The following is a 23,595-nucleotide window of genomic DNA, read 5'->3' as shown; positions in this document are numbered from 1 at the left end:
TCAGAACCTTCCTCAGCAGGTTTTTTCCAGCATCTGAAAGTCTTGTCTTCAGTGTCCCCAAAAGCCGGGCCTTGCCTGCTCTGCTCCCCCAGAGGTGGTGCCCTGTCTCCAGCGCCGCTCTCCGGCCCCTGCCACCCAGTGACCCTCACTCCCAGATCAGCTCTCGGGACCCCATAGCGCTGAGAGGCCACAGAGTCTTTATTGGGAGGGGCAGCTGCCCAGCTCCGTCACTGCAGACGGTAGACACACTCCGTGTCAGGGTAGGGTGGCAAGTTCAGCTGGTACTTCTTTTCCAGAGCAGGAGGCACAAAACGACCTCCCAGGTAGTGGTAGCGGCCGGTGAAGTGGACTGCAGACTTTTTGGGTGCGGTCAGGGAGATGAGCAAGTCCGGCTGGATCCCCCCCGGATTCCCCTTCTCCACGTCCCAGCCTGGAAAGAGGGTGGTGGTCAGCGGGCGAGAGGCGGCCAGGTGTCCATGCCCCTTCCCTGCCTTGCTCTGCCCCAGCCCTGAGCAAGCAGGGGCTCCCGTGTCCCCACGCCCCTGGTGCTCCGCGGCCTCCTAGGCTCTGGTGTCGCCTGCCCCCGGCCTCCCAGGCCCTGCCGTGAGTCCTGAAAGCTGTATCCTGCCCCCCTACGCTCAACTTGCTTACGGCTTGGCCTGGGCCTTGGGTCAAGAATGAGGTCTCCTGGGTACTTAGGGCAGGACCTCAGCCCCAGTGCCCCCCCAAATTCCTTGGGCCCGGCACCTGAGGGAATGTCGATGCTCGCGACGGGCACGGTGAGCTCGCCCAGGACGCTCAGGACACCGCGGAATGGCTCCCGGACGTCACCTTTGAAGCTGAAGCCAAAGATGGCATCCACCACCAGCTCGTACAGCTCGTCGATCAGCCTGGCCTGTCGTGGAGCAGGGAGGGGACAGGGTGTGAGGGCCCCGGACAGGACAGAGCTGTCTCCTGCACGCGCCACTCAGGCACCTGTGTCATTTTATCTTGGTCAGAGGCTTCAGTGCGACCTGGTCAGTGATTTAGGACAAGCTGAGTCCACGCACGGTTTCTGCTCCAAGGGCCTGCCTGCCACTGGGGAGGCCACAGCGGCTGAAGTCAGGACAGACCCCTCCCTCCTCTGCAATGCCTGTCCCTTCCTCTGTGCAACGCGTTAAGAAACTTAAAAAAAAAAAAAAAAAGTTCTTGCGCATCCTTCGGTCCGTGGCCCTGCAGGAAGGGCTTACGACGAGGCAGTCCCTTCAGCCTGAGAAGACGCGTGTGCTGCCGGCTGGGCAGGCCCTGACCTCAGAGGGACAGGTGTGGCCGTGAAGGGACAGGCCGCCTCGGGCACCTGTGCGGGGCACCGCCCCACCTGCCAGGAGTCGGTCCTCCAGAGGAAGACCGGGCGGGGGCAGAGCCACCTACCTCTGCGGGCATTTCATCAAGGAAGGGGATGTCCATTTTCTGGCACTGGGTCACCAGTGCGGTGAAGAGTGGCTTGTTAGGCCTTTTGGGGTAATAGATGGTTGGCTGGTAGCCCTAGGGGGCAGAGAGGGGTCGTTCAGGGCCGGATCTCGGAGGCCCCACCCCCGCCACCCCGGCCCGCCCCCTAGACGCACAAAGAGCTTGAGGTGCCGGGCGCACACGAGGCCGTCTCCTCCGTTATTCCCGGGCCCGCAGATGACCAGGACCGTGGGGGGACTCCGGGACATGGACTTGGGCGGGTAGGCCTGCAGGCGGAGGCAGGGGGCGTCACAGGGGCGCTGGGCGGCCCCAGGCCGTCCCGGCCACCCCGCGGCGATGGGGCCTGCCCGGCGCCACCGACCTTGGCGATGGCTGTGGCGCAGCTGAGCCCCGCCAGCTCCATCAGCTGATCCACGCTGAACTGGTACTCGCCGAACAGCTCCTGATCCACGGCCTGGGCCTCCTCCTGGCTGTGGACACCCGCGGCCTGAGTCCCGGCCCCGGCCCCGGCCCCCGGCCCGGAGCGAGCCCGCCCGAGCCCCGCCTACCTCAGGTACTTCACCGCCGGGCTCGCCATGGGCGCCGGGTCCCCGCGGCCGCCCGACTGCGGCCGCCCCGTCCCCCACCAGGCCGGCCCCGCGCGGCAGACCGCGGCCGGGCCCCGGACGCGCGGCAGGTGCGAGCCGGCGGCCAGCAGCCCGAACCCCAGCACCGCCCGCAGCGCCCTCATGGAGCCCGCGGCGCGCGCCCCTCCCCCCGCGTGCGGCGCAGGCGCGGCGCGCGCCCCGCCCCCCCCGGAGGCGGAGCCGCGGCTCGTCCCGCCCCCTCGCGGGCGCCGGCTCCAGCGTTCCTTCCGCCGGCGCCGCTCCCGCAGCCTCCCGGGCACGAGCCAGCTGGCCGCGCCCGGGGCGCCCCTGGCGTCAGGGCCCTGCGAGCACGCGCTCCGCGGGCGCCAGCGCTTGCAGAGCCGGCCGCCGCGCGCTCAGTCGGGCTAACGTCACTCACACCGCAAGCGGTTCCCAAGGCGGGGTGGGCTGCGCCGGCTGGAAGGGCGGGGCTCCAGAGACCAGCGATGGCGGGAAAGGAAGGTGTTTTTTTTTTAAATTTAATATTTATTCATGTTTGAGGAGACAGAGAGCGAATGGGGGAGGGGCAGAGAGAGGGAGACACAGGATCGGAAGCAGCCTCCGCGCTCTGAGCCGTCAGCACAGAGCCCGATGTGGGGCTCGAACCTACAAACCATGGGATCATGACCTGAGCCGAAGTCGGATGCGTAACCGACTGAGCCCCCCAGGCGCCCCAGGAAGGTTTGCTTTATTCAGGAAGAGAGTGCACCAACACCCCAAAGGCCACCTTGCCCATCCGGCCAAGCCGGAGGTCTTTAAGGGGGAGGGGCGGGCGCCAGAAACGTGGGGGCTTGTGCGAGGGAAGCTGGTGCCTGGGCCCTTAGTCGTTTTGCTGCGGAATCTGGTCTGGATCACCGGCCGAAGAACCAAGCGGCGCTCGGCGATCCTGGACGGGAGGAGGCTTATTTTACACCGCGGGGCTCAGAGATCATGCTCCAGAGGTCTGAGCCCAGAGCATCAGCAGTGGGAGTAATTTGTAGCCTGTTACTTCCGCATTCCTCATTAATGCGTGAGACCAGCAGTGTGGGAAGAAGCACCTGGAAGAGGGAGCCTTTGATCCGGGACAGATAGTTCCTTATCAGTCCTGCCGGCCATCTTATAACAGAGTTTTCCCTATCAGTTTGTGGTCATGACCCTGCACAGGCCTTACCTCCGGCAGAGCCTGGTCCCTCACTCCTCAAGGCCAGCGGTTTGCAGAATCTCCAGGAAGGCAGGTGTTTTGCTACAGACCAAGGGACCTAGGTCAACAAGCAAGGAGCACCTAAGCTTGAAGTAAGTTAACCCTTAAGACCGGCTGGAGTGCTGTTTACAGTGTAATTTAGGATCCCTCCCCCAGTACATTAGCTGCCCTACATCTGCTTCCCAGGGTGGCTCGATGCATTTCTCTAATCACACATAACCCTTGTCCCCCGTTGTCAAGATAATAGCTGTGGAAATACAAGATTATAAACGTTAAACATGGGGCGCTTGGGTGGCTCAGTCGGTTTAAGTGCCCGACTTCAGCTCAGGTCATGATCTCACCGTTCGTGGGTTTGAGCCCTGCATCGGGCTCTGTGCTGACAGCTCAGAGCCTGGAGCCTCCTTCGGATTCTGTGTCTCCCTCTCTGTGCCCCTCCCCTTCTCACGCTGCCTCTCTCTCTCTAAGAAATAAATAAAACATTAAATAAATAAATAAACGTTAAACAGGTTAAGAGTGTCATGGTTAAGGGGCGCCTGGGTGGCTTAGTCGGTTAAGCGTCCGACTTTCGCTTAGGTCATGATCTCGCGGTTCGTGGGTTCGAGCCCCGCGTCAGGCTCTGTGCTGACTGCCAGCTCAGAGCCTGGAGCCTGTTTCAGATTCTGTGTCTCCCTCTCTCTCTGACCCTCCCCTGCTCACGCTGTCTCTCTCTCTCTCCTAGAAATAAAAAAAAAAAAAAAAAAAGTGTCATGGTTAAAAATGTAGTTGAGGGGCGCCTGGGTGGCTCCGTCAGTTAAGTGTCCGACTTCAGCTCAGGTCATGATCTCACAGTTCGTGGGTTCGAGCCCCGCATCAGGTTCTGTGCTGACAGCTAGCTCGGAGCCTGGAGCCTGTTTCAGATTCTGTTTCTCCCTCTCTCTCTGACCCTCCCCTGCTCTAGTGCTCGCTCGCGCTCTCTCTCTCAGAAATAAATAAAACCTTAAAAATATTTTTTTTAATGTAGTTGAAACCATAGACTCCAGATTCTGAAAACATATCAAGAAACACCTGGAGGAGAGACTACAGTTTTTACCCAAGTGCTTTTAAGAATGCAAACACAAAAATTAAAAAACAAAACAAAACAGGCGCGCAGGTGACTCAGTTAGTTAAGCCTAAGGTTTAGGCTATCATGATCTCACATTTCATGAGTTCGAGCCCCGTATCTGGGTCTCTGCTCTCCTCTTCAGATCCTCTGTTGCTCTCTCTCTGCCCCTCTACCCTCTCAAAAATAATAAATAAATAGAATGCAAACACACTCTCACATACTTAAGGGGGTGAGTCTTGGGAATAATATACCAGTTACCACTAAGACATTAAGATAAAAGGGGCGCCTGGGTGGCTTAGTCGGTTAAGCGTCCTACTTTCGCTTAGGTCATGATCTCACGGTTCGTGGGTTCGAGCCCCCCGTCGGGCTCTGTGCTGACTGCCAGGTCTGAGCCTGGAGCCTATTTCAGAGTCTGTGTCTCCCTCTCTCTCTGACCCTCCCCTGCTCACGCTGTCTGTCTGTCTCTCTCTCTCCTAGAAATAAAAAAAAAAAAAAAAAAAAAAGATAAAGATAATTATCCAGGTGAAGTTCCTGCTTTTAAGTTAGTGAATTTTTTTGTGTGTCATGAATTGCATCCTCACCAGGTCACTGAGAAAGGCAAGAATTCCTCACGTTTTTAACTACTCTTCTGATATTCTCCTTTTTAATTAAAAAGATTTGTCTCCTATAAGATGTACCCTTGTCTCTCACCTACGCTTGTTTTACATGTTTGTTGTAGGAAATAGAATTTATCAGACTGCATTTTTGGTGGAAAATTGTTTTTGTTAGACTGTGTTTGTGGCTAGAAATTGGGTTTTTACGTCTAAATTGTTTTTAAACATTTTTTAAGTGTTTGTTTATTTTTGAAAGAGAGAGCATGCATAAGCACGCTTGAATGGGGGAGAAGAGAGGGAGGGAGACACAGAATGTGAAGCAGGCTCCAGGCTCTGAGCTGTCAGCACAGAGTCTGACGCAGGGTTTGAACCCATGAGCTGTGAGATCATGACCTGAACAAAGTCAGACGCTCAACCAACTGAGCCACCCAGGCGCCCCACATCTAAATTGTAATGTACCTTACAATTGGATAATCTTGGGGGGCCTGGGTGGCTCAGTCGGTTAAGCGTCCGACTTCAGCTCAGGTCATGATCTCACAGTTCGTGGGTTCGAGCCGCGCATCAAGTTCTGTGCTGACAGCTCAGAGCCTGGAGCCTGTTTCAGATTCTGTGTCTCCCTCCCTCTTTGCCCCTGCCCCACTCATGCTGTCTCTCTCTCTCTCTGTCTCAAAAATAAACTATTAAAAATTAAAAACAAACCCAATTGGATAATCTTATCCAAGACCTCATTAACTGTATATCATCATCAGTATATATAAGTAGTTTTACTTTTTTTTTTTTTAAGATTTTATTTTCCTTTAAGTAATCTCTATACCCAACATGGGGCTGGAGCTCATGACCTTGAGGTCAAGAGTCACAGGCTCCACCAACTGAGCCAGCCAGGTGCCCCTGAAGATTCATTTCTAAAACACAATGTGAAGCATGCTTTCTTGACAGATAACATTTGAATATTTACGTGTGCCACGTGCTAACATGAATCAGCTCATTTTACCCTTGCAGCAGTCCTGGTATTGTTCCCATTTTACAGATGAGCAAACTGAGACTTACAGGTGTTGAACCGCATGCTGATGCCACAGGGATAGCTGTTGGGGGAGGGGGAGCTCGGATCCACACAGCCTGACCTAGAGTCAGCACTCTGAAGCATCCGTCTGTACTGAACTGACGTCTCCGGTGTGGAAATAGGTAATCAAAGGGTTGTCACTGCTCTCTTCATTCTGATGAGATGTAAGTATAGAACAGGGACACCGATATCCCACCTCATGTCCCCAGAATTTATAAAACAACCAAAAGATGGCTGTCCCCAGGACCTGGAGCTGAAGACCTACTCCATCCTATTTCTGCCTTTCAGACTTCTGGAATTTTCTTTGGGAAATGCCTTCAAAACCAGTTTAGGAGAGGCTCGTGGATGGAGCACTGCTGAGTTCCAGATGCTTACATATTTCATCTGTCAATCCTGCGATGTAGTTTTGTCCTCCTGTTATAGATGAGGAAATGGACTAGCACAGAGTGAAAAGTCATCTCCCTAAGATAATACAGCTATTAAGTAGTAGAGCCGGTGACGGTTGTTACCGGGTCGGCCTGATCCCGTGGCGATGCGCCCGTGTGGCAGGTGCTGTTACTCGTCCCTCAAAGCCCATTCTCCTTTCTTCTCTTGGCAGTAGAACTCCCGAGTTTTATCGGCCCACGTGGCTGCCCCAGAAACACTGCATCTCCCAGTGTCCCTTGCAGCAGCCGGCACATACATGTGACTACACTCTGACCAATGAGGTCCGAGCAGAAATGACTTGCAACTGCCAGATCGCACCTCTGAAAAAAATGTCATGTTTCCCTCCACTTCCTTCTCCCTTCTCACTGACAGGAAAGGAGAGGTTACACCGCGGCGGTGGGGGGAGGTGGCTAGTTCAGGACGGCGGCTGGGGAATGCTGTGCTGGGGACTCGGCAGAGCTTCCTGGCCGACTCCAGGGAGCCGCCGCGTCCACAGGGACTGCTCACGTGAGACGGTGAGACGCGAGTGACGTTCTCTCTGTTTAAAGGCACAGTTACCGGGCTCCTGGGTGGCTCGGTCGCTGAAGCGTTCTACTCTTGATTTCAGTTCAGGTCATGGTCTCACGGTTCGTGGGTTTGATCCCTGCGTCAGGCTCTGTGCTGGGATATTTTCTCTCTTTCCATCTCTCTCTGGCCCTCCCTCCTTCTCAGAATAAATAAATAAACTTAAAATAAATAAAGGCACGGGTAGAGTACGTTGGGCTCTGTTACAGCCCAACCTGCACCCAAATCAAAACACCCCCAACAAGACAATAAGAAGGATGAGCGGCCGTGTCCCCTGTGTCCCCAGCAGTTGGTCGTGTGCTGGGCATATGGGCGCCTCTGCAGATATTTCAATGAATCCTCAAAATCTCAAGGTGAGTGGTTCTCTTCTCTGACATGACCCAGAATGGATTCTTTTATTTCAACTTAAAACAAAAAATACATTCCTCTGCCGTCTGTCAGCGTGTGGCCAGGGCCTCTTCGTGGAGAACGGGCACCGGGGCTGCCTCCCAAGCCCGTGACAGCACATCAGTGCGTTCAGAGGCGTCCGCTGTAGGGTTATATCCCCATTTCCCACTCGGGAAAATAGAGGTCTGGAGACAGACAGTGACTGCAAAGCCTCTTGACCAACGAGTCACAGCTTTTAGAACTGGCAAGGGCCTTAGCAGTCATGGGGCTCGAATCCAGAAGGAAACTCACTGTCCGTGTCCCCTTTTCCTTTAACCCCCTGAGTCCCAAACTCCCAGTGAGGAGCGAACAGAACATCCCAGAGCCGAGTGCGCAAAGCCCGTGCTCAGCGTGCTCAGCAGCCCATCTGCCCTCGGGGTCCTACCGCGTGTCCGTACAGCGCTGAATGGCCGGGGAGGGGCTCGGTCCCAGAACCCCTGGACGTGTGTGTTGCGGAGGTAGCACAAAGGCCGCCCTCGGGGCCAGCAGAGTGGAGTCACATGATGGCACAGAAGCCAGACTTGGTGGGTCTCCTTGGAGGGTTCCTGCTGGGGGTGTCCCTGGGCCATCTGGGTGACCTGCGGGGGGCACCGCGGCCAGGGGAAGAGCAGAGGGCAGCCTGTCCTTGCAGCTCCTGCTGCCCGCCCTTGGCCTTCACCTTCGCCGCTGGGCCCCAGGGCAGGAGGGGACAGACTTGAGCCCCACGCCCCCCACCCAGCGGGACTCTCCCTCTCTGGGAGGCCTACAGTCAGGCTGTGCAGGAGACAAGCCCCGGGCTTCCAGAGCTGGGGGAGTGTTGTTAAGATTGCTCGAGGGCAAAGACAGACGGGGTCCAAGCACTATGCCCCCAAGCACTGGGCCGGACCTCCCCCCCTTCCCCCATTAAAACCGTCCAAAGCCACATTTATCCATTCCCCAGGCCTTTTCCCCTCCCCCAGGCACCCACCTGTGGACCTGGGGGCCACTGGGTACCCGAGTGCCAGGATGCTCCATTCGGAGGGGGCCTTGGCCTCCAAGCGGGAGATGGGCCCCAGGTCCTGGACCTGGATCAGGAGGGACAGGCACATTCATCACAGGCCTCTCCGCGACAAGAACCACATGGCGGAAAGGGGAAACTTAGGGAGAAGAGCACGGAGTGTGCGCGTCGGGGTGCATTCGCGGGGCACTGCCACGGAGGGCACGCAGAAGGCCGCCCTCTCCCGGCAGGTGTCTGGCAAAGCTGGGCTGGCTACGGCTCACCGCTGCCTGGGGGACAACGCCCCGCACAGAACACAGGGAATTCAAGTGTGAACAGCAAGTAGCCAGGAGCTCTGGCCCCAGAGGTCGAAGCCTTTGGGGGAAGAGGCTGGTGAAAGGGGAGCTAGGGCAAGAAAATCACTCAGTCTCAGTACCTGGCACGGGGCAGGCTGTCACTGAAACTTGGTGTTCTAAGATGCAAAGTTCTAGAAGTTAGGAAAGCCACGGAAGCAGCGAGGAAGGGGTGACTGAAAAAGAGGTCAAGGAAACTGGGCCAGGGCCTTGAGACGTGAGCAGGGTGGGGGAAGGGCTTGTCAGGCCTCAGCGGCAGATGGGGGGCAGGGGGAGCATTCAGGAAAGGAACGTGGGGGAGAGAGTGCTCCCACTTCCAGGTAGGAGACGCATGGCTGGGGACAGCCCGCTGTCACTCACACTCCAGCCTCTGCGCCCAGGAGGCCGCGGGGACATCCGGTGGTGCCTGGCCCTCTCTCTCCTGGCCCTGGTCCAACTCTTCTTCGTCCCACCCACCCGAAGACCTGGAGGGGCAGGGAACAGGAGGCAGAGCAGCGCCAGGGCCGGGTGCCCTCCTCCCCGGGGTGCCTGCGTGGCGTGGCCCCAACCCCACCAGGGCCGCATACCTGGGCGCCCTGGCCTCACCCCACTCACCTGTGCCGCACTTCTGCTCGGCCCCTTCCCGGCCCACCTGAAGCCTGGGGCCTCCCTGGCGCCGAAGTCTGGGGGTGGCCGGGAGTAAAGGGAACCCGCTGTGATGTATCCATCCACGAGCCTGTGTTCCCTGCACACGCAGGCCCCACACAGACAGAGATGTGCTAGAGACAAACTGGGCTGTGCCACGCCTCCGAGAGTGGGAATCGGTGGCGAGGTGTCTGCTAGCACCCCTCAAGTTAGAGCTCAGGCTCGCGGACGATCGGACATGGCCAGAGCCTGGCCTCCACCTCATCCTGCCTGGGACCTCCAGGGGCAAAGTCACAGGAAGTCGGTGGCTGCCTTCAGATGGACCCCAGCTCTCTGACCCCAGCCCAGTCCTCTGCCCAAACCAGGCTAATGTAGTTTCACTTGCAAATTATAAATACAGTGTCCTGGTCTTTAAGAGAAAATATAAGCCTCATTAAATAAATATACTATATACTCAAGTAGAATTTTAATTCCTGGGTGGGGGGGTTGCCTGAGGGTATCTGAAGGGGTGAGAGGCAGGGAGGCAGAGAGAGGGTGGGGGGAGCCAGAGAGCGAGGGGATGGCGGAGACCCAAGGGACCCTCCCGCAGCACTGCCGCCATCCGGTGGCCCTTCGGAGAACTGCAGCCAAGGACGGTTTCCAGCTCCTCTGGGTAGGACTCCGCATCCTTGCCTGCATCCCTTGGCTTCACGCTCGGGGCTAGTTACCACCCAGGCAAAGGCCTGGCAGTGCCTAGTGCTGGGAGACGTGCCACATCCCCCCGCCCACCCCCTACCCCCTGGTGGCCTCGGAAAGGCGGTACGTGTCTCCTCTGCAGGCAATGGGGCAGATGAACACAGGATGGCAGCCTGGAGGGCATCAGCTCTGCTTGCCACCGCTCCCTTCTGCGGGCCACCTCTCCCCACCCCCACGCCTTGTCTCAGGTGGCCCCTCACCAGGGTGTGCGTGGGGACCAGCCCGGCCCAGGCCAAGTGCGTCCTCATGGCGTCCGCCAGCTTGGCCACCAGCCGGTCCCGCACAGAGTCCGGCTCCTTCTGGAGGGAGGTAATGGGGAGTGATGGGGGTAATCGCCTGGGTTATGTGCTCCTCTGGGGATCGGGGAGGAAAGAAACAGGAGATGGGGGGGAGCGGGGGGGCCTTGTCTTCCTTCTCCCCCTTCCCTGGGCACCGCCCGCCCACAGCTGTGGACAGAGGCGGACCCCTCCTCCCAGAAGTGGCCTAGCACACGGTGCCCAGGGCGTGTCTGGTGGGTGACGAGGGGTGGGGAGACCAGGCGAGGGAAGGCGGGAGCGTCAGCAGAGGAGGCCCCGGGAGGCAGCAGGCCCTCACCTGACTCCGGGCCAGCGCCTCCTTGTAGTACCTCAGGGCCTGCTCGTGCTGCCCCAGCCTGGCCGCAGCAGCCCCCAGCCCCTCGCAGGCCTGCCACTGGCCCCTCGTGTCCCCTGGGGAGAGAGCCCGGGGTCCTCTCACGGCCCCCCACATGGCTGAGCCTCCCACCAGCCCCCAGACCCCTCAGCCCCTCCCCCCGCCCAGCCACCGGCCACACCGCCTCACCGGTGTCGCGGGCCGCCTGCAGGGCGTGGAGGTAGCTGTCCCTGGCTGCTCCGTGGTCCCCCAGCTGGCTCAGGGCAAATGCCAGGCTGCCGAAGCTCCGGCCCTGCTCCTGCCGCTGCCCCGCGGAGCCTGACGACAGAGCCACCCCCTCTTAAGAGGCGACCTCGGCTGCTGAGGCATGTCCCCCAACCGCCAAGGGCGGGCCCCCAGGAGTCATGGCACTCAGCCCCAGCACACCTCCAGCGGCACCGCGGGGACCTCTCCTGGGGCCTGCTTTGTGGCCTGAATGCACCCCCGTCCCCGCCCCCGCCGGCCCCTTTGAGCCGTGCAATGACCCTGTGACTTGCTAACCCTGCGAAGCAGCAAAGTTTCCTTCTTGCAGGTGCAGCAGCTGAAGCGCAGAGAGCCACCGTGACTCCCTGTCACACCACCGCTTAGCCAGAGCGACCCTGGGCTCCGCGTCAGGCTCCCCTCCTGGCCGGGGCCCTTCCCTCTGCCCACTGCACCCTGCCCACCCCCAGGCTTCACCTCCGGGCCCTCAGCCCACCTTCCCGTCTGGCTACCCCACCTCCTGCATCCCTAGCCCTCACCCCTGGCTCTGGGCTTCCTGGCCCCATAACCAGTCCCAAAGGTCTGTCCGAGCTCCAGCCACAGGTCCCAACTGGACCCCCCCACCCCCGTTAATCCCTCGGTCCCAATCCCTGCCCCCGGCCCCTGGTGCCCACCATGCAGGTCAGCAGCCTTCTGGTGAAGGTCCCGGGCTTGCCGGTGGTTGCCGAGGGCACTGTGGGCCATCCCGAGGTTCCTCAGCACCGTGGCCTCCTCTCCCGGCCCCCGACACAGGGGCAGGGCCCGCAGGAAGGCCTCCGCCGCGAGCGGGAACAGCTGGAGCTGGGAGTAGCTCAGGCCTAGGTCATTATAGAGGTGCCCTGGAGGGCGTGGCCAGGGTCACCGGTAGCCAGGTCAGCCGCAGCCGACGCTGTGCCGGTGCCGCCCCTGTCCCCCATCCTGGGGTCCCCGGGCCCTTCCCCAGCCCTTGGGAGAGCCTCTGCTTGCACCCCACCTCTCAGAATATCCGCCGGTCTGACCTCCCCGGCCCCCACACCTCCGTGCCCGCAGGTCTCACCCAGCAGTCTGTGCTCCGGGGTCCTCTCCGCAAGCCTCCGGCTCTCCTCCAGCACCCGCACCACCGCGCCCACCCCGTGCCGCCCGCTCTTCAGCATACACCCCGCGGCAGCCCCCAAGGCCAGGGCCGCAGCCTGGGGCCGGCCCGCCTGGGCGTAGGCCCGGCCTGCCTCCTGCAGACAGTGGGCCGCTAGCTCGGGCCGCCCCAGGGCCTCGTAGCAGGCTCCCATTTTTGCCTGGGCTTGCCCATGGTCACCCAGTGGCTGGTAGTGACCCAGGGCCCTCTGGTACCAGGCCAAAGCTTGAGGCAGGTCGCCCAGGGCGTGGTAGGCCAAGGCCACGTTGAAGCACTGGTCGCCATGACGCCTGCCCTGCGCCTCCTCCTCAGGCTGGGCCCGTAGGAGCAGCTCGAGGCCCCGGGCCGGGTCCCCAGTCTCCACGTAGGCAGCCCCCAGGTTGAAGGCACAGGCCCGGAGAACAGGGGCGTCGCGAGTGCGCGGGGCCTCGGAGGCCAGGGCGAAGGCCTTCTGGAAGCTGGTCAAGGCTTCGTGGTTCCGGCCAGCCAGGAGCGCCCCGTGGCCCGCCCTGGTGAGGGCGTGGACGCTGGCCTCTTGCTGTGACCGCTTTCTCCTCTTCTTCTTCTGCTTGGAGGTTGAGGGTTCAGACGCGGACTCAGGCTTTTGGGGGGTATCCTCAGGGTTGGAGAAAGACATGGTGCTGATAATGGGGAGCAGAGGGGTCAGCATGTCACCCTTGCCTTCCTCCAAAGCAGGACCCACAGGGAGCCTCAGCCCTACCCCTGCCCCCCCCCTGCCCTGGGCCATGAGGACTTCTCGCTGCCCCCGCACTTCACTTCGGTGATCCTCGTGGGCGCCACCTCAGCCCTGACTCCAACGTCCCAATTCGTTCCCTTTCCTCCCTCGGGACCCAGCTTGAGTGACAGAAAGCCTCCTCCCTCAGCCGCCCGGGCCCCTCCGGACCCCAGAGCACCGTATGCCTGCGATTTTCCCGGCATTTATCACACCGGGTGAAAGTGGCCGACTTCCTTGTCTATCTCTCCCACCAGATCTGGAGCGAACGTGAACATAGTAGGTCCTCAATAAACGGTCATCGAACGGGATGGAGATGGGTGGTGGGGATGGCGGCACATTAATGTGCGTGTACCTAATGCCACTGGGCGGAGCCTTTAGAAACGGCTTAATGTGATAAAAATGTATGCTATGTGTACCTTACCACAATACAAAAAGCATTCACTGAAGGAGAAAACGAAGAGGCAGATGAGCAGGGCACGCGCAGGGCCTCCCTCCTGTTCACTGTTCCCCACGGACGCCCGTCCACTCACAATCTAGGCGCTTCTAGGTGTAGTCGAGTCAGCTCAACAGATGCTCGGTGATCGCCTGCTGCGTCCCGGGAGCCTTCCAGGGCACTGGGGACCCGAGCCGCCGAGCAGCCTGTAGAATTGGCAAGGAGTCGGCTTTCAGGAAGAAGGGCGCTGTCTGTCCCTTCACCGCCTGCGCCCCACCTCGGGGGCGTCTTTCTCCATGGCCGGCTAGTTCTCCGCCCCCAGTGCCCGCGCCAGGCATCAGCCTGTGCTCCCCGGTTAGGATTGCTCCCCTAGAAAGGGAAGCCTGTTCCAGAACTCTCTTCCCAGGAGACGGGGCAAAGGGCGGTGGAGACGGGGCCCTGGGCGCTCAGCAGCCCCCCCCCCCATTTCTTTAGTTCTTTCCCGTCTTTCTTGGGAGAGGCAGGCAGAGGTGTCTCTCCTTTCAAAGAAATTCACCCTGCGACTAAGAACACCTAGCAATCCTCATCCCGGGGGCATTCCTGGCTGACCCCACCAGGTCTTGGGGCCCCAGCCACGGGGTGCCTTACCTCCCTCGATCCTCCCTTCGGCTGGCCGGCCTTCTGGAATGGTCCCTCTGGCTTGGGTTACCACCCCAGCTCTTAGCTCCAAGCCCCGGGGTTACCATACAACCAGGCACCGCCCTCCCCCCCTTGGAAGTTTTTGATGGACAGTTCAGACGCCCTATCCTGGTGCTGAATCTGAGGGCAACCGGCAAGGTTACCTGGATTCTCTTGCCCTTCCTGCCCCACCCCTGCTCACACCCCTCAAGTCCCTCGCTTGAAGCAAAAGGAGCCACAGTGCGAGGGGCTTGTGACTGGTTACAACCCCAGAGACCATCTGGGCCGAACTCTGTTCCACAGCGGAGGGGACCAGGCTCAGAAAGCAGGCAGGACTCGCCTGAGGTCACAGAGACACGCAGCAGGAGTTACACCCCAGGTTTCCTGATTCTGCGCTAATGAGCCCAGGGTCCCTTCCACTGCGCAGCCGCCGTTGCCAGCTTTAATGCGGCCTGGGCTGTCCTCGAAGTGAGCCCTTCCACACACACACACACACACACACACACACACACACACACACACAGTGCTCCCTCGTGGTACGTTCCACATTTGAGAACGAGGTGAAAGGCTGATGGTCAGGAAAGGCCTGGAGATCAGAAGAGCCTCTCTGCCCCCGCATCCCTTTCCCGGCTCGGCTGGCCTGCAGCGTCCGCCTGCTGCGCTAACTCACCGAGGGTGGCAGCCTCAGAAACCAAGTGTCCTCATTTACCTGGGGCAGAAGCCTCTTTGAAAGTAGAGAGGCTTCGCCAGAAACCAAGTTACCAGGAAGTCGCTGGGCTCCCTGCATTGGCCGGGCAGCACCTGCCGTGTGCCTGCGGGGTGCAGACACCAGCCGCTGCCAGGTGTGTCCCAGCTGCGTGCAGCTCCCGCCCACGCCCACGGGCCTCCAGGCTTTGGGGGAGGCTTTGGGGAGGATGCAGGGACTCAAACTACTCTCGCCAAGGTTCTCAAGGACCCAGTGATCGTTTCTGAATCATTTTCTTGTTCGATCCCCACTTTACCTGACATCTCCTTGCAACTCTCCCCTCACTAGGGCTCCCAGGACCCGCTGTGTCCTGGCTCGTTCTCTTCCTCCGACAGTTCCTTCTCTGTCCCTTTGCTGGGCCCTCTGTCCACCCCTTAAGCGCTAATGGTCCCCAATGCTCTGCCCTTTGTCCTTTTCTTACTTTATATACATTTCCATGAACATTGCATCTACTCCTCTGATTTCCACGCCACTGATAAGCCAATAATTTCTTTTATTGTTTATTTATTTTGAGAGAGAGAGAGAAAGACAGAGTGAGCTTGCGCTGGGGAGGGGCAGAGAGAAAAGAGAGAGAGAATCCCAAGCAGGTTCTGTGATGTCAGCGCAAAGCCCGATGCAGGGCTCGATCTCATGACTATGAGATCATGACTGGAGCAGAAATCAAGAGTCAGATGCTTAACCGACTGAGCCTCCCCCCGGGTATTTCTAAACGTGTATCTCTAGACTCACTTTGTCTAAGTGAAATTCCTGTTTCCTCCCATCTACCCATCCCATGTTCCCAGTGTTAGCTGTCTACCACCACCCCAGTCCGTAAGCTGGAAACGTGGGGGGCATCGAGGACCCCTCTCCTCTGGCTCTGGGTCATGCGGTTCTAGCTCTGAACCCTCTCCCCAGCGCGCCCTCTCCTCCACGGTCGCCTAGGCAGGGCTGCGGTGGCACAGCGGCAGGGAGTTCAAGCTTCGAGCCGCGCCGTCTGAGCTTGTTTCGTGGTGCCACTAGTTTTTAGCTGTGTGACATTTCTAAGCCTCGGTTCCCTCATCTGTCTTGTGAAGATTAAACAAGCTAATGCTAAATATAGTGCCAGCATGCAATAAACACTGATGCATGTCCCTGTCGTGCGTCGGTCCCTAACTCTGGTATGTGAGGAATACCTCTCTCCCCAGTCCCTGTTTCAAGCCCCTATTGCACGGGGATGGTGGAGACACTGTGAGTCTGTTTATTTATCCCCTCCTTTTCCCCAGGACGCAGGGAATTTGGGACGCTAAGACTTGAGAGGGAAGGCCCACTGGGTCATTAGCCATCTACTTGCTATCCACTGACACCTCCCTTCTTCCTATCAGGCCCAGGGGCCCTCATCCCAAAGCAGAAGTGAGGGTAACTCATCCGGGTACTTCCTTTTTGGCTGAGATGGGGACATTCTGCACAAGTGTCTGAGGGCCTCATTATGCAACTGCTCCTTGTCAGGGTCCTGTGCTACTCAGAAAGCGGGGTGTGCGGTCTCTATCGCCAGGAGCCGAGATTTTCTCTACTCTCCTGCAGGTGGAGAGCAAAGCGGGTCCCTTCTGGTCTCGGGGCACACCCACTCTCTCCAACACGCCCATCTCCCAAACAGTTTTGTCTCCGCCCTGAAGGTGTGGATATTTTCTGTTTCGGACCCCTTCAAATCTCTCCCCTGAGCCTATGAACCCACGCTGCCTCCTTGCTTGAACCAGACATGGGGGTGGGGGGCAGAGGGCAAAAGGAGAAATACCAGATGGGGAAGCCTACTAATTAATATCGTAAGAAAACAATTTAGGGCAGGTGTCATCATTATTTTTACTAGTTTGGACTTTACTGTCTCTCGCCTGAGCTCTCCGAGGTCTCTGCCCCTGGCCTCACCATGCTCCACGCCCCTGCCGCAGAAGGAGTCTTTACAAAACAGGAATCGGGCGCTGCCCTGGGTCCGAAGTGTTCCTTGGATTGTGACTTGCCCCAGAGGACACCCGGGCACCTCAGCGCTGCCCAAGGTACCCGCGCGGGCTCCACCCCTCCAGGCTCTCTCCCTGCTCTCCCTGCCCCAGAGTTCTTCTCGGATAAAACTGAACCGCTTCCAATTTCCTGAACTCACTTCTGTGCTCTTGCACGTGCTGTTTCCACGGACTGAAATTCCTCTCTCTTTCAGTCTGGTGAAATCTTTCCCTTTCCAACCCAGATCAGCTGTGGCCTCCGCTAGGAAGTCTTCCAGACCTTCCCTGCCCTTAGCTTCGTTGCAGCAGTGACCTCGTCCTTCTGAGTATCACTGACCTCTCATTTATTGGACCCTAGGTCTGTCTCATACTCCAGAAGAGGAGGCTTTAAGACATTCATCATGCTGACTTATCTGCATCGGCACCAACTAGTTCAGCACAAGCTGGCCCGCAAGTTAGCGGGAGCCACGGCTGTTACAGCAGGCGGAACGGGGTCCATGGGACACTAGGGAGAAATGATGGTGGGTAAGGGCTAGGGCTACCTTCGCAGGGGAGGAGCCCAAGGTAGTGCAGAGAGGGGAGTGCAGCTCCCCCCCCCCCCCCACGGGGCGGCCTCCTCCTCCGCACCTCGCGGCGCTCCTGCGCCTGCGCACGCGCAGCCTGGAACTACAAATCCCAGCGGCCCCCGCGGCCCGAGCCGGAAGTGCTGTCCGGCCCGCGGCGTCGGTGAGGGCGGCGGCCGGGCGGCGGGAGATTCAAACCTGGAAGGAGGAGGAACATGGAGCGGCGGAGGGCGGGCGCGGGCCCGGCGCCGTGTGAGTGCGGAGGGGGCCGAGGAGGGCGGCGGGCTGCGCTCCGCGGGGAGGGAGCCCCCAGTCGGGCCGCCGGCGGGCCGCCGTGGACCCGGGGGCGGCGAAACGCCGGACTCGGCCGCGCTTCACGCTTCCACACATTCCGGGGCCCTGGGGCCGGGCGGGGGCGGGTGGCCTGGACCGCCGCGTAGACAGGCGGCAGTTACGGGTGGCAGGCTTGCATGCCCAGCGCTCCCGGGGGGGCGGGACGCCAGGGGCCTTGGCTTTTGATGCCGCTTCGAGACGAGGTCTCCCGAAGTTTCGTGTCGGAATTACCCGGGAGGCTTCTTTCAGGTGCGCATCCCGCAGGCCTGTCCCCGAGCTTCAGCTCCGGCGGGGCTGGACTGGGGCCCTTCTCTGTATTTTTGCAAGCCCGCTGTGCAGCTTCCCTGAGCCCCGGTATCCTGCAGGGGGTCCGTGGGCCGCGCTCGCAGAAACACTGCTTTAGGGGGGCGCCTGGGGGGTTAAACGTCAGGCGTCCGCTCAGGTCATGATCTCACGTCGTGGGTTCGAGCCCCGCGTCGGGCTCTGTGCTGACAGTTCGGAGCCTGGAGCCTGGAGCTGCTTCGGGTTCTGGGTCTCCCTCTCTCTCTGACCCTCCCCCATTCATGCTGTTTCTGTCTCAATACTTCGGAATGAAGGTGAAATCTCCTTCTTCCACCCCTTCCCCTTCCTTGCCATGAGGGTTCAAAAAAGCAAAGTCCCGGTTCTCCGTTCTGTTGAAGGAAAGCTGGCTTCAGACCTTAGAAGGGCAGGAAGACTTTCTTTGTGTTGTTTTTAAGACTCGTGTGTGTACAAAGCCCCGCCCATCCACGCAGCCTTCGGGTCCTAGCTCAGGTGACGTCATTGGCTAACTGGTTTATTTTCCGTGCTTAGCAGCCAAGGCTTGTTCCCTGTACACTCCCTCGAAGGAACCGATGGACTTCCTACGGTTGGCTGGTCCCGTCGGGTCTGACCGGGGAGGTTTTCTGCGTGCGCCTGTGTGTTTTCACTTGCTCCACTGCCAATTCCAATAAGCCCCGCCCCTCCCCCAATCCTGTTGCAGGATCCGCAGGATTAGGAAATAGGAAAAGGGTAGGATTGACATGAAGTGTTGAGTCAAAGGCAGACGGAGTGAGCTCTGTCTCTTTTCAGGCCGTCTGGTCTGTGTTTATTTCTCGTCTGTGTGCCACCGTGTCTGGTTTCCTATTGTCTTTCCTAAGGAGACTGAGCGCCGGGGACAGGAGGAGGGAGGTTGTGGCTCACTCGAGGGACTCCCGGCGCTCACGTTTGGGGTCAGTGTTGTCCGCATTTTATGAGCTTGGCGATTGTTCTCCTCCCCGAGTGACTTAACCAAAAAGGAGAGTAAAGTTTGTGATCTTTTACGATTCTCTGTCCTTCCACTGAATCCCAAGTGAGTGTCCTCTTCTACATAATTCCCTTCGTTGAACTATCTCCCCCTCCCCCCCGCCCCTTTCTGCCTGTTTGTTCTTTAAATTTTTTTAATGTTTATTTTTTGAGAGCGAGAGAGAAAGACAGAAAGGGAGCACGGGAGGGGCAGGGAGAGGGAGACACAGAATCCGAAACAGGCTCCAGGCTCTGAGCTGTCGGCACAGAGCCCGACGTGGGGCTTGAACCCACGAACCGTGAGATCATGACCTGAGCCGAGTCGGGCGCTTAACCGACGGAAACACCCAGGCACCCCGTGTTGCTTTTTTTTTTTTTTTAATGTTTTATTTATTTCTAGGAGAGAGAGAGAGAGAGAGAAAGAGAGCGTGAGCAGGGGAGGGTCAGAGAGAGAGGGAGTCACAGACTAAAACAGGCTCCAGGCTCTGAGCTGGCAGTCAGCACAGAGCCCGACGCGGGGCTCGAACCCACGAGCCGCGAGATCATGACCTAAGCGAAAGTCGGACGCTTAACCGACTAAGCCACCCAGGCACCCCTTTTTTTTTAAAGTTTATTTATTTATTTTGAGAGAGAGAGAGCATGCACGTGTACAAGTGGGGGAGGGGTAGAAGAGAGGGAGAGAGAATCCTGAGCAGGCTCCTCACTGTCAGCCTGGAGGGGCTCCATGTCACAAACAGTGAGATTGTGACCTGAGCTGAAATCAAGAGAGGGGGTCTTCACCTACTGAGCCCCCCAGGCGCCCTGATCATGTTTCTTGAGAGTGAGGATCCGCTAGCCCAGGGCCCGACCTACAGAAGGTAGCGCGTGAATGAATGACTGTGGGATGGTGAGTCCTAATGGCCCTGGTAGCCTACGTCTCTGGGAGGGTCCTTGGGGAATATGACACAGGCCCAGGTCTTGGACCTCAGAGGCTGTTAGGGATAAAATATGGAGCTAAGTTCCCAGCCACAGAGGGGTCTTGACATCCGCGTGGGGGGACCCCGAGGGAAGGGCTTGAAATGGACGGGAAGAAGGGGTCAGGAGGTGGCTGGAGAGGAAAACGACGGAACACCTCTGACGCAGGGGAGCCCCCAGTTACGGTGCTGCCCGGGGCGGCTCTCCGGGTTGGGGGCTGGAGATGGGAGCCAGGGCTGTCAGGAGTTGGGGGACAGACGTACGGGGTGCTTCAGGTCTCCGGACAGAGTTGCGTAAGCAAGTCTGTTCAGAAGTGGCCTCGGTGCCTTGGCCTTTTGTGCAATACTTCCCGCCTTGACCTGATCCCCCTGACCCCTCAGATGAACGCCTCACGGCCGAGGAAATGGATGAGCAGAGGCGGCAGAATGTTGCCTATCAGTACCTGTGCCGGCTGGAGGAGGCCAAGCGGTAAGTGGAGGGGCTGCCTCCTTCTGGGGTCCCCTTCCCCTCCCTGCCCGCCCCGGGACCCGGCCCCCAGCAGATGCAGATGGAGTTGGTTCTATGGGAGGAGGCGAGTTGAAATAGCACCTCTCTCTTTTTGATTTATTTATTTTGAGAGAGAGAGTTAGCAGGGGAGGAACAGAGAGAGAGGGAGAGAGAATCTCAAGCAGGCTACTCACTGACAATTCACAGCCTGATGCAGGGATCGAACTCACGAACTCGTGAGATCATGACTGAGCCGAGATCAAGAGTCGGGTGCTTACCGGACTGAGCCACCCAGGTGCCCCATCTCTGTGTTTTTTTTTTTTCTTTTAAGAGACTTTATCTTGCTCAAGCAGTTTTAGGCTCGAAATTAAGAGGAAGATAGAGATTTCCCACGTACCCTTGCCCACCCCCCCCCAAGCCTCCTCCGCTATCAACATGGCCACTGGTGGTCCATTTGTTGCCATTGATGGACTCACCTTGACACATAATCCCCCACAGTCTGCGGTTTGCCTTGAAGTTCGCTCTTGGTGAACGTTCTGTGGAATGTATAGCAAACGCAGAATTGCAGAATGTACAGCAAACCCGTCATTTTGCTGCCCTGAACATCCTCTGTGCTTTGCCTTCTTGTCCCCGCATCCCAGCCCCGGCAGCCACTCATCTTTTTTGCGGCCTCCATAGTTTGTCTGTAGTTGGAATCATAGGTGCAGGGCCTTTGCAGACTCGCTTCTTTCACTTTGTGGCGCGGATGTGAGATTCCGCCATGTCTTTTTTTTTTTTTTTTTTTTTAAGTATTTTAGAGAGAGAGAAACACAGAGAAAGCATGACCAGGGGAAGGGCAGAATGAGAGGGAGAGAGAGGGAATCCCAAGCAGGCTCCATGCTGTCAGCACAGAGCCCCACATGGGGTTGATCTTCCAAACTGTGAGATGGTGGCCTGAGCCGAAATCAAGAGTTGGTTGCTTAACCAACTGAGCCACCCAAGCCCCCTGGGCAGCTCATTTCTTTTCAGCGCTGATTAATATTTCCTTGTCTGGAGGACCCACAGTTTATTAATCCCTTACCTGCTGAAGGACATCTCAGTTGCTTCCAAGTTATGCCATTTACAACCTCTGCATGCAGTGTTTTTCTCTCTCTATGTATAGAGAACACAAGTGGGGTAGGGGGCAGAGGAAGAGAGAGAATCTTTTTTTTTTTTATGTTTGTTTATTTATTTTTGAGAGAGAGGGAAAGACAGAGTATAAGCAGGGGAGGGGCAGAGAGGGAGGAAGACACAGAATCCAAAGCAGGCTCCAGGCTCTGAGCTGTCAGCACAGAGCCCAAAGCAGGGCTCAAACTCACAAACTGCAGAATCGTGACCTGAGCCCAAGTTGGATGCCCAACCAACTGAGCCACCCAGGTGCCCCGTCTTTTTTTTTTTAATGTTTATTTTTGAAGGAGAGACAGAGCATGAGCAGGTGATGGGCAGAGAGAGAAGGAGACGCAGAATCCGAAGCAGCTCCAGGGTCTGAGCTGTGAACATAGAGCTTGATGTGGGGCTCGAACCCATGAACCATGAGGTCATGACCTGAGTCAAAGTTGCATGCTTAACCAGCTGAGCCCCCAGGCGTCCCCGCAGGCAGGGTTTTCTGTGGACAATGTGTCAGCCCCTTTGGGGGATCACCCAGGAGGGAGGTTGCCAGATTGTATGGTAGGACTGTGTGAGGTTTGTAAGAAACCCCCAGGCCGTGTTCCAGGCGCGGCGCCATGTTGCATCCCCACCGCAGAAGAAGAGCTCCCGGGGCGGCGCCGCCTCGCCAGCACTAGGAGGGGAGGCGGTGCTCAGACTGTGTCGTTCTAACAGGTGCAGGGGTGTCTCACTGCTTCCGTTTCCCTTTCCCTGAGGACATGTGATGCGGGGCATCTTTCCTGTGCTTCTTTCCTACCTGTGTGTCCTCTTTGGTGAGGAGTCTGTCTGTGGCCCATATTTTAATCGTTGTTTGTTCTTTTATTATTTTAAGAGTTATGTACATATAGGTGTATTTTTAATAAGCTCCACGCCCAGCACAGGACTCAAACCTACAACCCTGAGAGCAGGAGCCGTGTGCCCTGCGGGCTGAGGCGGCCAGACACAGACACTTCTCTGTGTAGTTCGGATACTGGTCTTTTCTCAGATGTGTGTTTTGTGAATATTTTCTCCCAGAGCATGTCTTGTCTTCTCATTCTCTTGATGTTGTCTTTTCTGGAGCGGGAGTTTTTCGCTTTAATTAAGCCCAGCTTACCAATTATTTTTTTCAACAACTGCCTTTGGCATTATACCTAAAAAGTCATCTCCAGGGGCGCCCAGCTGGCTCAGTCAGTGGAGCATGCGACCCTTGATCTCAGGGTCGTGAGTTTGAGCCCCCACGTTGGGTGCAAAGATTACTTAAAAATAAAAGTCATTGCCACACCCAAGGTCACCTAGGTTTCCCTGTGTTATCTTCTAGGGGTTTTACGGCTCGCTCGGCATTTGACACTTAAACTGATGGTCTGTTTTGAGTTGATGTTTGTAAAGGGTGTGAAGTCGGCATCTGGATTGATTTTTTTTGCATGTGGAGCCCTGCTGTTCCGGTGCCCTTTGTTGAGAGCCGATGTCTGCTCTGCCGGGGAGCAATTGGCGGTGTTTATGTGGGTCTGTTTCTGGGCTCTGCGTTCTGTCCCGTCCGTCTGTCTGTTCTTTCTCACCGTCTTGATTCCTGTGGCTAAGTCGGGTCTCGTCCGTCTTCCAACTCTGTTCTCCTGCAGTGTCATGTTGGCTCTTCTGGACTTGTAGGCGCCTGTACAAGCTTTAGGGTCAGCATCTCATTACCTACAGCATAGCTTGCTGGGAGTCCGTCCGGGTGCTGCCGAGTGCAGATCCGGCGGGAAGAGCTGGGGCGTCCTCCACATCGTCTGGTTTTCCATTGATTTTATTCATCAGGGTTTCGTAGTTTTCCTCAGGGATCTTGTACATATTTTGTTAGATTTAGACCTAAGCATTTCATTTTTGGGTGCTAACGGAAACCATGTGTGTTCTCCAAATCCCGCTGTTGGCTGCGGTGTATGGGACAGCATGTTACCTGGGTGTCCCGCAGCCTTGCCGTGCTCCTCATTGGGTCCCGGAGGCTTTGCGTCGCCTCCTTTCAGGTTTTCCACGGAGATGGTCACGCCTTCTTGAACAAAGATGACACCATGTCCTTTTACCCCACATGCGTCCTTGCTGGTCTCTAAAATATGTGGACATTTGCTTACGTACTAACGCGGTGTCATTATAACACCCAAAGCAGCTGCCCCTCACTCCTGGGGAGGCCCGTTCCCAGGCCTCGTTCAAATTTTCCCGATTGTCTGAAAGAATAACGTGCTTTTCAGTTGGCTT

At 57.8% G+C, this 23,595-nt stretch overlaps 3 protein-coding genes across 6 annotated transcripts in view; 1 reads left to right on the top strand and 2 right to left on the bottom strand.

Moving 5' to 3' along the window:
• Positions 1-180: 180 nt before the first annotated feature.
• NAXE (NAD(P)HX epimerase) lies at positions 181-2,197 on the bottom strand. The gene is made up of 6 exons (XM_039251415.1): positions 1,998-2,197; positions 1,811-1,919; positions 1,605-1,715; positions 1,411-1,524; positions 748-895; positions 181-430 (listed from the first exon to the last, which is right to left on the bottom strand). Exons 1-6 carry the CDS (start codon positions 2,177-2,179, stop codon positions 228-230), a joined length of 867 nt encoding a protein of 288 aa, XP_039107346.1. The 5' UTR covers positions 2,180-2,197; the 3' UTR covers positions 181-227.
• A 5,704-nt stretch (positions 2,198-7,901) lies between these two features.
• TTC24 (tetratricopeptide repeat domain 24) lies at positions 7,902-12,729 on the bottom strand. The gene is made up of 9 exons (XM_039251287.1): positions 12,018-12,729; positions 11,617-11,820; positions 10,892-11,020; positions 10,667-10,779; positions 10,273-10,371; positions 9,308-9,375; positions 9,074-9,177; positions 8,352-8,448; positions 7,902-7,983 (listed from the first exon to the last, which is right to left on the bottom strand). The coding sequence occupies exons 1-9, from the start codon at positions 12,727-12,729 to the stop codon at positions 7,902-7,904; spliced, it is 1,608 nt and encodes a 535-aa protein (XP_039107218.1).
• Positions 12,730-17,347: 4,618 nt separating this feature from the next.
• IQGAP3 (IQ motif containing GTPase activating protein 3) overlaps positions 17,348-23,595 on the top strand; it is a 33,414-nt gene continuing 27,166 nt past the window's right edge. Inside the window, exons 1-2 of one of the 4 annotated variants that reach the window (XM_039251396.1) lie at positions 17,348-17,424; positions 20,121-20,208. In XM_039251396.1, the coding sequence (XP_039107327.1) occupies positions 17,388-17,424; positions 20,121-20,208 (125 nt within the window). In that variant the 5' untranslated portion in view covers positions 17,348-17,387. Of the gene's footprint in view, positions 17,425-19,595; positions 19,673-20,120; positions 20,209-23,595 lie in introns of those variants that run through there. The other 3 variants (XM_039251397.1, XM_039251400.1, XM_039251401.1) reach the window with 3 other exon arrangements.

This window comes from Hyaena hyaena, unplaced genomic scaffold (assembly GCF_003009895.1).
Source record: "Hyaena hyaena isolate Hyena2069 unplaced genomic scaffold, ASM300989v1 scaffold_385, whole genome shotgun sequence".
NCBI classification, from domain to species: domain Eukaryota; kingdom Metazoa; phylum Chordata; class Mammalia; order Carnivora; family Hyaenidae; genus Hyaena; species Hyaena hyaena.
This window is presented reverse-complemented; position numbering and strand designations above follow the sequence as displayed.